General features: G+C 41.8%; 1 protein-coding gene across 2 annotated transcripts; it reads right to left on the bottom strand.

The window, feature by feature from the left end:
- Positions 1-2,547: 2,547 nt before the first annotated feature.
- Positions 2,548-8,045, bottom strand: irx4b (iroquois homeobox 4b). 2 transcript variants are annotated; one of them, XM_078268122.1, is made up of 6 exons: positions 7,790-8,045; positions 7,188-7,376; positions 6,788-6,894; positions 6,283-6,439; positions 5,582-5,735; positions 2,548-5,228 (listed from the first exon to the last, which is right to left on the bottom strand). In XM_078268122.1, the coding sequence occupies exons 1-6, from the start codon at positions 7,832-7,834 to the stop codon at positions 4,645-4,647; spliced, it is 1,236 nt and encodes a 411-aa protein (XP_078124248.1). In that variant the 5' UTR covers positions 7,835-8,045; the 3' UTR covers positions 2,548-4,644. The 2 variants fall into 2 exon arrangements, with proteins under 2 accessions (XP_078124248.1, XP_078124247.1); XM_078268121.1 differs by having other exon boundaries at positions 2,549-5,228; positions 6,788-6,900.
- Between the last annotated feature and the right edge of the window lie 5,255 nt (positions 8,046-13,300).

Raw genomic sequence — 13,300 nt, 5'->3', positions numbered from 1 at the left:
CCAGGGGCAAAATCGTCAGATGAAACTGAGCATATGAACTGTGCTGAATTAAACAGCGCTGTGTTTTTGTGCCGGATTTAACCGCACTCTTTAATTATTCACTGCTCTTAAATGCATCAGCCGGCATAATAGACTATTCGTTAACATAATTTGTGTCAAGTGACTCCAGATTATGAAGTTGGATTCAACCAATTTTCACACAGACTCATTCATGGGTTCAACCTTAAACTGTCAAATCCCAGTATGGGGGCTATGGCTACATCCAGTTATCTACTTTCTTTCAGCATAATATTAGAAAATAATTGCAAATACAACTCTTAAGCAAAATATGACCTACGCTGTTGGGTCGGACCATTCAGACAAAGATAAGACTGTAATCATATTGAAAATCTCCTCACTGCTGAGCCACACAATAGATAATGGAGTTAAATGCCATTGAATTCCTTAGCACAGAGCCCCTTCACAACAATCACTCACTCTACATAAAAACATCCTCCTCCTCGCCGTAATTGCCCTATTAAAATATTTCTCCTTGAAGATGTGTCATATTACAGGCCCTCAGGCTCATTAGGAAGCTCCCTGCAGCCAATTATCTGAGCCTCCATGTGTAGAAGCCACTGTGACCAAAAGGGGCTCATAAGACAGATCTAGGAGCAGCCCGTCCTCCTCAAATCTATACTTACTGTATGAGAGGCAAAACAGAAAACTGACCTTTGGTCATTGTCTAGGGGCGACTCCACTCAGCTCCACTTTAAAGTCAGGTGGCAGAGCTTCTGACCTTTACCATGGAAATAATGACTTGTACTTGTGCCAGGAACTCAGAGGGTTACTGCAGGGATCGAGACACCTCTGGCGACATGTGACAGTTTTTGGAGGAGAGAGTTTGCACTCAGCACTTTGATAGCCCCGGGAAACCAAAGTGTGTGTGACAAGACGCAAGAGACTTAGAACTGTGTGTATATGTATGCCAGTGTGTGTGTGTGTGTGTGTGTGTGTGTGTGTGTGTGTGTGTGTGTGTGTGTGTGTGTGTGTGTGTGTGTGTGTGTGTGTTTGACTATGCGACAGAGGCACAGACAGTGTTGAAAGGAAATAGGTGTCAGACGGAGGGTGCAGAGAGGAGCAATTTGAAGTTGTCAATACTTCCTGTGCAGACATTCCACCTGAAATTTTTAAAAGTAGAGGTGAGTCAGAAAAGGGGCCACAGAGAATAGAATGAATAGCAATTAATTCAAGAAAAATACTTTTCTGAGTGTAAAAAAAGAAAAAAAAAGTCCTTTGCCTCTCTCCCATAAGACGCAGAAAGGCCGGATAACTGCCGGTGGTGTGAGCCAGACAAGTAAACAGTGTCTCTAACATTCCCCAACCTGCACAGCAGCACACTGAGGCTTAATCACATTATATGGCCCAGGGAGCAGGCCTTCGTGTCAGACTGGCTGTTGAGTGGCTCGCTTGTGTGTCGAGAGCAGACAGAGCTGAGGTGAGACGAGTGGAGGGAAGGAGGGAGGGAGAAGAGATGTGGATGGAGGATGGGGAATGAGAATGAGATGTGGGGTAAGGAAAAGAGGAAGAAGAGAAGATGGGTGATAGCTGGAGGATTAAGGGGGGGAAAACATGCGAGAGGTCAGTGGAGGAAGATCTTGAAATAGGGAGGTGAGAGAGACGATGGAGGGTAAATCTAACAAGACAAAAAAAAAGTACCAGCTATACCAAAAAGCTGTCATATTCTATGTATTGGCAGTATTTTGCATCATAGTTCTACTTGTTTAAACATCTTCACTAGTGTGGCCGCGTATCAGTGGGTAGAGCAGGCGCACATATACTTGGAGGTTTTTGCCTCGATGCAGAGGTCCAGGTTTCAAATCTGAGGATTTCCTGCATGTGTTCTCTCTCTCTCCCCTTTCTCACCTAGCTGTCCTGTCAAAATAAAGGCGGACAAAGCCCAAAAAATAATCTAAAAAAAACAAACATCTTCACAAATTTTCCCAAGTTCACACCACAATTGTTACACAAGTTAGCGACTAGCTGGTGAACACAGACGAGCATATAGCGTTAGCGTTATAGTTGCCACCGAAAACAGAAGTAAAGAGAAAAGGGATTCCAGAAAATACTTAACGCTGAAAACAAGTGTTCTATTGTTTGAATCAAAGTTAGGTGTCACTGTGTGTATTGTGTACTGTGTGTATTGTGTAGTTGTCCCCATGCTCTGCGCCAAAGAGACAAGTCATGTCTCAAACAGCTAAAGGTGAGAACAAGTACAACCTTATATCTCTTAACCCCATTCAGCACTGGCTCAACCTCTTATCTGACTGCCTTTCTACATCCTTCATGACACCAACCACCTCCTCCTTTTGAAGTCAAATCCACCTCAAGATTTTTTTTAAAGCAAACAAAAGTGTATAGATAGGGAAAAAGGAAGATTTTTAGCAAAAGTATATCTGCAGCCAACCACAACGGGCTCCTGTCAGCGAGTGGAAGAAAGAAAACTTTACAGAAATAAGTCAGATGTCATTATTTATCATCCTAAATCTTACTTATTTATGAGGCAGAAACAGAATGAAATTCTCGGTTGAATTCATCCTGAATTATTTAATGTGAAATGGTTAATTCCATACAAAGCCCAGGAAGATCCCTCCTCTGTTCTGATAAATACTTTATCACAGTTCCTCAATCGAAAACAGGAGGAGAAGAAAGATGGGGGAAATAAAAAAAACAACTTCAGTTTCTTGTTGTGCTTTGTTTTAGAAAGTGTTGATTTAAATGATTTCCGTGCTAAATTTGTGGTTATTGCCAATAATTGAAGTTGATGGAAATGTTTTTTTTTTTATTTATTTTTTTATAAAACATTTAGGCCCGCCTTATTTCTCTGTTTATTTCAATGCTGTTTCTTGTTATTGGTTCTATGAAAAACTCACCCAAGTGGATAAAGATATGACAATTACTTAAAATTACTTAAGAGGTTTCACGAGGCATTTTGCGCGTGGTGGATTTTCTTGCAGTCCCGGGTTGACAAAGTCTAAAGCCGCCTAATGAAAAGGGACGCATCGCTGATTGCAGCTATATCTGGAGTCGAGGTGGAAGTGGCATCGATTTAACAATTTAGCAGCACCCTCCTCTGTGTGTTTCCATTAGTCACGGCTGAATACCACCCACTTCCCCCCTTTCACTCCCTCAAAACACACACACACACACACACACACACACACACACACACACACACACACACACGTCCAAAGCTGCCAAGGTATATTCCACTGTTTCCAAACAGGATGTACATCATCTAAACTGATACCGCTGGTGGCTCCAGCACAGTGCACAGCTAATGTAAGGACACAATTAGAGAACTTTGCTATGCCACAGAATACACCTTTTATTTTTGTGACTCAGTGCAAGTGCAGGCTATAGTGCAAGTGTACAATATTGTATATTTTTCATGTGAGTGAACCGTACAACCTTGCCGCAGGAGCGTGTGTGTGGTGACACTTGTTTGCTCGAAGACATTTGACCATTAATGGGACCCATAAGAGATTGTAAGTTGGAAGAGATTTAGAGCCTTTTCAAAATGCCAAAATAGGATCATATATTGTGAATTGACCGTTCGCTAAAACCCCTACCCCGATCACCAATTAAACAATCACAGCTTAGCAACCGCAATAGGGCCCACCAGGTCTGTCATTCTTTTTTTTCTACATGTTGAAGTGGTGTACATAGGTCCGTAGTAAGTGTGATACTCTGCTTTCAAAGAGTTTGAAAGATAGTGTTTTTTTCCGAACTTTCGAGCAAAAGTTAAAGAAATAGATGAAACTGCATTTGTCTGCTCTAAGGTAAGCTGTAATCATTAGAATGTCTGTCTAACGAGTTTACTACCTACAGTAACCAAGCATTACTTCCAAAGCCAAGGAGCACATCAGTAACTAGCGTTAACCATATTTTTTGTGGGGTTACAAAGTTCTGTTACACGACTAGCACATCCACTGTGTAGCATTTTCCCACTGTGTGGAACTCATTCCTGGATGCTATTAGAATGTTGGCAGATCTTTACCGGATTTGGGGAAGTTTACACTCCAGCCAACGAGATAGCGTTACATTTGCTAGGTGCATTGGTTTGTCCTCAGCATAAAAGCCTGCATGTCTTCTACATGGATCATCAACTGGTAAGGACGCTGACTTTTTGCCTGGGACATGTCTGCCTGTCTTATAGCGCAATATCACATATACGTGTGCGTATTTCCCACCCCTTTTACAAGATTCAGCTGTAAACATTTAATAGTCAGCCAAAGTCAGGTTTTCTAATGTAGACCTACTCATGGAGCAACCTAGCTAGAGATAAAAAAAAATCTGCCACCAACACTCACCGACACTCTAGCGATGCTTGTTCGCAAGAAATGAGAAGCCTGCTTTTGTTCTACCTTCGTCTGGAATTCCAGGACCCATTGTTTCAAAAATGACTAAAGATTTGAAGTGCCACCGTTATCATTGCAAACTGCGTGTGCTGTGTGAGAATGGAAATCTTGACAGACATATAGTAACTAAGGGCGGTGGTGCTTAGCGAACGGTCAATTGGTCAAGTCACAACAACAAAATACAGAGTTTTTTTTCCAAGTCCAACAGTCTTTGAAATATTCCATTGACAATGTGTTGGTTGGCCTACAAAGATGACGTAGACCTAATAAGTTCAAAGGACTGTCCGGGTGTTCTGCTGTCTATCACGGCATCATTCAAGCCTTTCCACGCCTCAGCTGGTCTGAGCTGTTGGAAAGGAGGACCATGGAAAACCCCATCAACCCATTCTCTGAGAGTGGCGACTGGTGACTCCCGTTCCCTGTCTGCCTTGGTCAGCGCCATATTGGATGGATACCCCGGAGAGGAGGATCCGGTCGACGACAGCATGCAGGGAGGGTACTCTGGCTGCAAGCTGCCGTTCAAAGACGCAGCAGTGCGAGCAATGGACCAGATTTTCGGCTTAGCGTCTGTACTCCGGAGGTCTGGATTAGCATAGAAGGAGTTGTTTTGCCGATGTACCGGTGTGAGTTTGGGGCAGTCTGGAGACAATCTCTCTTTTCTGTGCAGTGGGTCTGGGTTGTGTGTGCGATGCCTGTGTGGGAGGTCTGTGTTTGGGTTTGCATCACTGTCCTCAGGTAGAAACTGTGGCTTCGGTTCACAGTCAGAACCGTCTGACTCCAGCAGGTCGAAGTCCTCCAGGTCACTCTGCAGGTCTGCACACTGTTGATCTGCAATAATGAACCATACAGATAACACCCAGTCTGTGCACGCTCATTACATTGGAGCAAAACCCCGAAACAAATGTAAGGTATTTTTTACCCCTCAGTTGAAGGTTAAGAGTAAGTTACAGTAAACCATAGAGCTTTTATTGTGACGGGAAAACGGAAGTGGATGAAGTGTTGTATTGGCTGGCTGTTGACTGTGTTGTGTTTTAATAAAGTAGACATGCAGTGCCATCTTGGTTTCCGGCATTGGAAGCCCCGTGTTTCTTTATTTTATAGTCAAACCTGAGTCTAGGCAATAATGATAAACCCTCGGTTACACAAGCTAAATGTGCTGAATGATTTTAGGCCCTGCTTACCAGGAAGGTCTTTGTCATGTTTGAGTGGCTTCTCAGCTTCGTCACTGTCATCATCACAGCCCCGATCGTCAGAGCTTTTACAAGCCCGTGGTGACCACGTCACCTTGTTCTCCTTCTTCAGCCTCCTGCGTGCATTGGCAAACCACGTAGACACCTAGAGGGGAGAGGGGGAAGGAATGGAGCTTAGATAGGAACATAAAATGTTCCTATATATTGATATTATGATATTACACATGCTATTATACTATGTTATGACATTATACAGGAGGGAAGCGAAGACAGGGAAGGAAGTAAGAGTTGGATTAGGAACCGGAGGGTTGCTGGTTCAAGTCCCCATACGGACCAAAGTATGGTGGTGGACTGGTAGCTGGAGAGGTGCCAGTTCACCTCCTGGGCACTGCCAAGGTGCTCTTGAACAAAGCACCGAACCCCCAAGTACTTGGGCGCCTTTCCATGGGCAGCCCCCTCACTCTGACATCTCTCCATTAGTGCATGTATAGGTACTGAGCATGTGTGTGTAATTCAGGCCTGTGTATAATATGTATAATAATAACAACAGAGTGAAAACATTGTAATTCCACTTGCAGGATTAATAAAGTATTAATTATTATTAAATGGATTGAGGGGAAAACAAAGATTATCCGGCAACTAAAATTCAGAGTGCCCTTACTGTTAATCTATAATATTTTACTGAAAGCTACCTGTGTAAGGGTCATCCTGGTGATGATAGCAAGCATTATCTTCTCTCCCTTTGTGGGGTAGGGGTTCTTCTGGTGCTCCTGCAGCCAAGCCTTCAGCGTGCTGGTGGTCTCTCGGGTGGCATTTTTACGGCGGGAAGCGCCATCAGAGCAGGAATACCTGAGCCAAACGGTGACAAGCAAAATCATATTTAGCTATGTCGTACCAAAGATAAGTGAATTACCTCCCTCATTTAGGAGTAGGGATTGACTTCAAATCATATATTAATGATGTCTAAGGACAAAGACCATACTAAAAAACACACATATAACCTTGTTCCAGTTGCACACATTAAATCCCCAGTATGGGTATAATATAGTGTAATACTTGTCATGATTCCAAGACTTACAAGAATACGAGGTCACTACAAATGAGCTACAGACACTAGAAATATTTTTCATCAGGGAGCCAGCAGTGGAATGAAGATATTACAGTTTAATTAAAGTGCAATAACAGGAATTGACTTACCCATATCTGTCATATGGATATTGTCCAATTGTATATTCATAGGGATAGTAGGCAGGAGTCTGAGATGTCCCCACAGTTGCTGCTCCGTCTTTGGGATCTAATGGCCCCTGAAAATGTTTGCAAATAACTGATATAAATATATGCTTCATCAGAATGCTTAAAAATATTCCAATACACAAACATGCACTCTGATACTATAAAGAGTGACTTTAGCCTGAAATGACCTTGCTTACTTTGATTTAATGTTTTATATCATACTGTATAGGTATAGTATTTAAATATCATTCTGGAAAATGTGCAGTCTTCAAGGAATGACACTTTTCTTTCTTTTCTCCAAAATACGCATTTAAAAAAAAGGCAAAATGAGAGTGATGAACTATAAGTGAAATGTGGAACTCACTCTGGAATAGAGAGCGGTGGCGTCGCTGGTGCAGGGGTTATAGTAACCTTGGCTCTTTGGATAAGTTCCGCTGTAGACTCCAATGCCGGGGCCAGAGGTGAGCTGGTGGCCCGGAGAGCACAGCACCGGGTGTGACGGAGGAGTTCCCGGCTCCAAACAACCGGCCAGAGAGCTGGAGGTCATCAGGAACTTTGGCAAGAAAATTGCAAAATTAACCTTCCGTCCCATTAAATTAGGCCTATTACTGAGAACGTTCAAGTCATTAAAGAAAAAAAAAGTGTATTGAGTAGTTTACGCTGCACAAAGTCTACAGCACAAGTCGTGTTCTTCAAGTCGTGTTCTCTTTTGTTTAGTTTATTAATGTTTCTAACATAAGTGCAAAACGTTGGATCGTGTGATTTCAGTTATTTTAAAAAAGGAGAAAATGCGCAGAGTATAGATAGCCTACTGCCTGCTAGTGCTACTCACAGATTTTGACACATTTTGTGAAGATAACATGAGACTTGTTAATGGATATTTAAACAGCGTAGTAGTCTATAATCTGTCAAGTACAATAAGTTCAAGGAAGAACAAAAAACATGTTACAAAAGTAGTGACTGTACCTGCGGTGTGGTGGAGTAGGAGTATCCCAGCTGAGAATAAGCCATGGCTCAAATCAGATCAAAAGCAGGAGCGCAGACCCGGGGCGACATCCAACAGCATCCGAGCCAAAGGTAGACTCTTGTAATACTAGTTCACAGCGAGTTCCAGTCAGCTAACTTTTTCTTGTTTAAAAAAAAAATGTGGATCTCATCTACCGCGCAGACATTTACGCACTACTTTCATTTTACGCACCACGATGAACAGTCGATAAAAGTAACTTCCCTTCCAGTTCCGCCTCATTCGCCAAGCTGCTGCAGCTTCTACAGTAGGCTATCCCTGCTATCTTACAATCCAAAGCGAGTGTGCCTGTGTGTGTATGTGTGTATGTGTGTGATCAAACCATGCATCTCCCTGTGATGCGCTCTTTGGTTTTAAGGCGCGTCTATCTGACGTCAGCCCGGACTGTGTGTGTGTGTGTGTGTGTGTGTGTGTGTGTGTGTGTGTGTGTGTGTGTGTGTGTGTGTAAAAAAAATTCCCTCCCAGTTTTCTTTCAGCTCTTGGAGAACAGTTCAACCCCACCAAGAGTCCCCAGGCGTAATGGGAATGTGATCATTTCACCTTTCCAAATAAATACACATACAGCTGTATACATGCACACACACACACACACACACACATACACACACACACACACACACACACACACACACACACACACACACACACACACACACACACACACACACACACACACACACACACACACACACACACACACACACACACACACACACACACACACACACACACACACACACACACACACACACACACACACACACACACACACACACACACACACACACACAGTGCTATGGCCAGAGGGGGGATCAGGAACGTGATGCCTTGACACCACATTGACACAAGATGATTGATGACTACAACCTGATATTAGCATAATCGTTTTGCACTGTAGTTTAGATAACTTGTCACCACGGAGAAATCTCCCTGTCATCCACATATTCATGAGTGGGGAAATTTCAGGTCTCCTCCAAGCAAATTAATCAAAGAATAAACACTCTCTGCATTCCCTTGAGTAAGCACCTTTACCAACTGAATGGCTTGTCATGTTTTTAATAACAAAGTCCAAAGCCGCCCCTGTGAAGTGGAAACATTTCTTTCATTTTTTCTCAATCCACTTTAAGATCTTTATTCATTTGTTTCAGGGAGGATGAAGAGTAGGCCAAGTGCAAAAGGAATAAGGGGAAATGTCAGAGGAGTTAGTGATGTTTAAAATAATTGGCTTTTGTGCAAAGGGGCAGAAGTAAAAACGTTTAGAGATAGACTGATAATAGATAGAGAGGAAAGGAATTAGGGACTGTATGAAAATTATAAGTCAGGAGAGGGGGTCAGGGAAGCGAGAGGTTGTTTTTTTTTTTGGTGAAAGGGAGGTACCAGATGCTCGGATTCATTATTCTCTTTTGACATTTATTGTGAAAAGAATTGAAATTGATCCAATTGTTGCATCGTAAACATAGCTTTTACTGTGTGCTTTGTTATTGGTTGTGTTTCATGTCACTATGGACTTTTTCTGTATTCCTCCAAACCACAATCTTTTCCTAACCTTAACCAAGAGCTCTGAGTGCCTCAACATAACTATAAAAAAGTTTAATAATGCTTTAGTCACTAAATGTGGATATTATAAACAAATAAAGTACCTTTTCATTGAAACCTTTACTGATACGCTCAGTATCAACTATTTTTTCAACTTGTACAATAGTTATATTTCCTCATTGTGTTAATAGAAGACGTCATTCGGTCGGCATTATGTTTCCTCAAAACATCATATTACCTAGTGCAAATTAGTTGTATATGAATATAATTTCTAGGAGAAAGGGTTGCAGGTTGGGACAGAGCTGCCGTTCTTCCTGGTTCACTCCTTCTGCGGTTATAACTGTTTACCAGCTCTTTGTCATGTTTTCCATAAATATATTATTTTGAGATATTTCGGGGCAGTGTATTACGTTTTGTTTTCTAGGTCAAGGGTCCAAAGAAAATGTTAATAATGTTGGAGAGGGTCTTTCTTTTTTGTAAAATGAAATGTTAGAATCATCCACCCCTGACTCTAATCAATTTTGTACAGTCCCTTATATTGGCGGAAAACGGAGGGGAGAGTCGAAATGGGAAAACCATGAGAGGTTATGAAGAGAAAGAAGAAATAAGAGACAAAAGGAGAGTCGGGTTAGAAACTTTTACGTGCGAGAAACCCAACAAGCTTAAAGAGTCAAACTTGGAGAGCATAAGGAATGGTCAATAGTCAAGGGATCTGAAATGGAGCGAGGGGATGTGGAGGGGTAAAAGGACAAAATATTCCCAGTGCACCCAGAGTAGGGCTGGAACAACAGAGCTGCATCACCAGAAAGCATCTCGGGCCCCACTGGGGAGAAGGCATCTGTGTACCGGCTCTTGATTGACATTCCATTTGTCCCGTGAAAGGTGCTCATATACTGAACATGGACTAACTGTCTCTCCCTCATCTGTGCTCAAAGCTTGGAAATGAAGTTATCTCCCCACGCTGGCGTTGCACGTCTTCACACAAAACACATGTCACTCCCAGAGAATGGCAATTTGTTTAGGGCACTGACATAAACATGACTGTGTTTAATCTTGGTTTCATATAGTTCATGGGGAAGATAACGGGTGAGCTATAGATGGATGAGCCAACAGAAGAAGCCGGGTATAACTTCCAAGCTTTTGTTACCTTCTTCCTGGGCTCATGCATTGCACATGGAGGAGCAGATTGATTATATTATTTCCCTCTTTTTGAATATTCAATGAACTACTTATATATTAATATATAGTGTGTTTATAAATTTATGGCATTCCTCCAGTATATATTTCTTAAGACTCTGAGTTCGTTAGACCGTGATTATATCTTTTTGATCTTGCTCCCCTAACATCAATCATTCATTTAAGATGCTCCTCCAGAAAAAACAGAGAAAGGAAACACATTTGTATTCTCTCCTTCCTGCATCCAGCTCTAGCTATTATGCAGTAGGTGGGGCATGGGGGGTTAATGATAGAAGCATGTTAATGTGAGTGGAGGAGGAGGGCTAGGAGGTGCAAGTGTTTGGAAGAGAGAGCCAAACAACTCCAATCACAAGTTCTTTCAATCACAGTGCGCCGCATTTGAATATTTTCTACCCTAAAGTCTGAAATCTATGCAATTTTAATCACTGTTTAACATGTAGATGCTTTTTGAGCCTTCATCTTGGTTTAAGCTAGTTCACCTTGAAAAAATATCTCTGTGCGTGGTGCTGATGGGCCCACATTGAAGTGAGAATGCTTCTAAAAACCTGAGTGAAAACAGGATTTTTTTTTTCTTGAGCCTTTTTTTGGTGAGGCAATCTTAGTTAGAGTGGAGAGGAAATTATATGTATAGTGCTATCCTGGTTACAAAAAAAGAGAGGACGACAATTGGGGGACATATGCTTATTCGCTTTCTCCTTCACCCATATATTTCTCAGCAGCCGGTAGCTTAGCTTAGCATACCGGGCACTGTCCAAAACTTTCCTACCACAACCCACCCTCTGTTTAGTTCACATTTGTGATTTTACTGTGAAGTTATATTGCATTCATGTTACATCATGAGAATAGGAAGAACAGCAAAACCACATACCATTATTTAGTTCATGCATTATTCCAAGATGGTTAGCCCACTGCTAGCCCTGTTGTTACATCATTTAAAGATGTTAAGCCTAAATTTACTACTTTTGCAGTTTTGCTTATTTGGAGCAGTGTGCTATCAAGTGAAACAAACTGTGTATACTGTAAGTCCTTTCAAATGAACAGAAATATTTTGCATCAGGGTTGATATTGGATTTCTTTTAGATGTAGCTTAACTGCCAGCAGTGGTAGCTTATTGGTATCTCCAATTCTGGATATCAAGTCACATAGGCTGACGTAAATAAAACAACAAAATGATTTGAATGGGGCATTATATGCCAGATTATTTACTGGCCTGGCATTAGGGCAGGGTGTCATTTAAAAAAATGGGATACCAATACCAGTACCCTTAAAGGACAAATCTGGCGCAAAATGAACCTAGGGGTTAATAACACGTGTACCGAGTCGACCGTTCTCTGGGATATGTTTTCATGCTAATCGAATGTGACCAGTTTTAGAGCAAACCGCTAATTAGCTTATAACGCTAGTCGTTGGGGCATGGATAAAGTAAAAAGAAATCTCTATTTCTATACCACTAACAAGGCTCAAAATAGCACCACACTTCCACGGTATCATAATGAGGGTCCCTACATGTAAACTGAAGCATTTAGAACTTTGTAAGTGTACAGACAGTTCATTAAAAAGATAGTTTATAAAGACAGTACCATTCACGCATACAGGCAGGCGCCATCTTGGGAAAACAGTCACGAGCAGTCAAACGACGAACACGAGCTTGAGCTATGTTACTGGTTACTGGTTACACGGCGTTCGTCGTTCGACTGCTCGTGACTGTTTTCCCAAGATGGCGTCTGCCTGTATACGTGAACGGTACTGTCGATTTCTTTTTACTTTATCCGTTCCCCGACGACTAGCGTTGTAAGCTAGTTAGCGGTTTTGCGCTAAAACTGGTCACATTTGATTAGCATGAAAACATATCCCAGAGAACGGTCGACTCGGTACACATGTGTTATTAACCCCAAGGTTCATTTAGCACCGGATTTGTCCTTTAAGGGGATACCAATACCAAAAGAGTACTTCATTTGATACTTGTTTTCCTACTTCTTTTGATACCTATCATGTAAATGAACGCGATCAGTTGTGTAAAATGCCACCACCACTCCTTCCCATCCAAATGATTTTTAGAAGAATACATTTTGAAAGTGTTCAAGTTTCTTTTGAACGTTTTGGTGGCATCTCGCCAAGCTAAACTGCATACTCCCTGAAATACACCACGCTCGACTCGACACCCCACAGACTGTATGGGTTGTAGCTGCTGCGGTAGTGGGCCAATCACACATCATTTTTTAAAATGTTTTTACCTGAATGAAGGTATCGTTTGACTAAGGAAATGTCAATACTATTACTTTGTACTGTGTTATTTCAGTCGATACTTTAAAGGCATCAAGTACCGATACCCAGCCCTACTGGGGATAGTGACTTGCCGGAGTCTCCGCTGGTTGCCTGGCAACCTCAAAAACAAGACAAGACTCCAGGAAGTCACTGTGCCCAGCTAACACGCAGCGCCCCATAAAACTACATGATGTTGTTTCCAAATTTCAGTTTTTGTACAGATTAAACACACTAGATATAGCATGTTAGTTAGTGAGCTTTAGAGTTGCTGGTGAACATTTGTTCACCAGCAACTAGCCAGGCTAGCTGTTTCTAGCTGTATCAATCTAACCCTTGACACAAAAAAAGCCAATACAATTATTTTACCAAAATGTCAAACTGTTCCTTTAAGATTATCTTCATAAAACTGATAACAACAAAAGGTAAGAAAGTTATTCATGGGATCTTTGTTCTTA

This window comes from Sander vitreus, chromosome 14 (genome assembly GCF_031162955.1).
Source record: "Sander vitreus isolate 19-12246 chromosome 14, sanVit1, whole genome shotgun sequence".
NCBI classification, from domain to species: Eukaryota; Metazoa; Chordata; class Actinopteri; order Perciformes; family Percidae; genus Sander; species Sander vitreus.
This window is presented reverse-complemented; position numbering and strand designations above follow the sequence as displayed.

Excerpts from the sequence above, each read along its gene's own strand:
- irx4b (XM_078268121.1), bottom strand. The coding sequence starts at position 7,834 with ATGGCTTATTCTCAGCTGGGATACTCCTACTCCACCACACCGCAG. Across the intron at positions 6,901-7,187 it reads CCACCGCTCTCTATTCCAGA|TTTCAGGGGCCATTAGATCC; the intron begins GTGAGTTCCACA and ends ATTTGCAAACAT. Across the intron at positions 6,440-6,787 it reads TATCCATATGACAGATATGG|GTATTCCTGCTCTGATGGCG; the intron begins GTAAGTCAATTC and ends CGTTTGGCTCAG.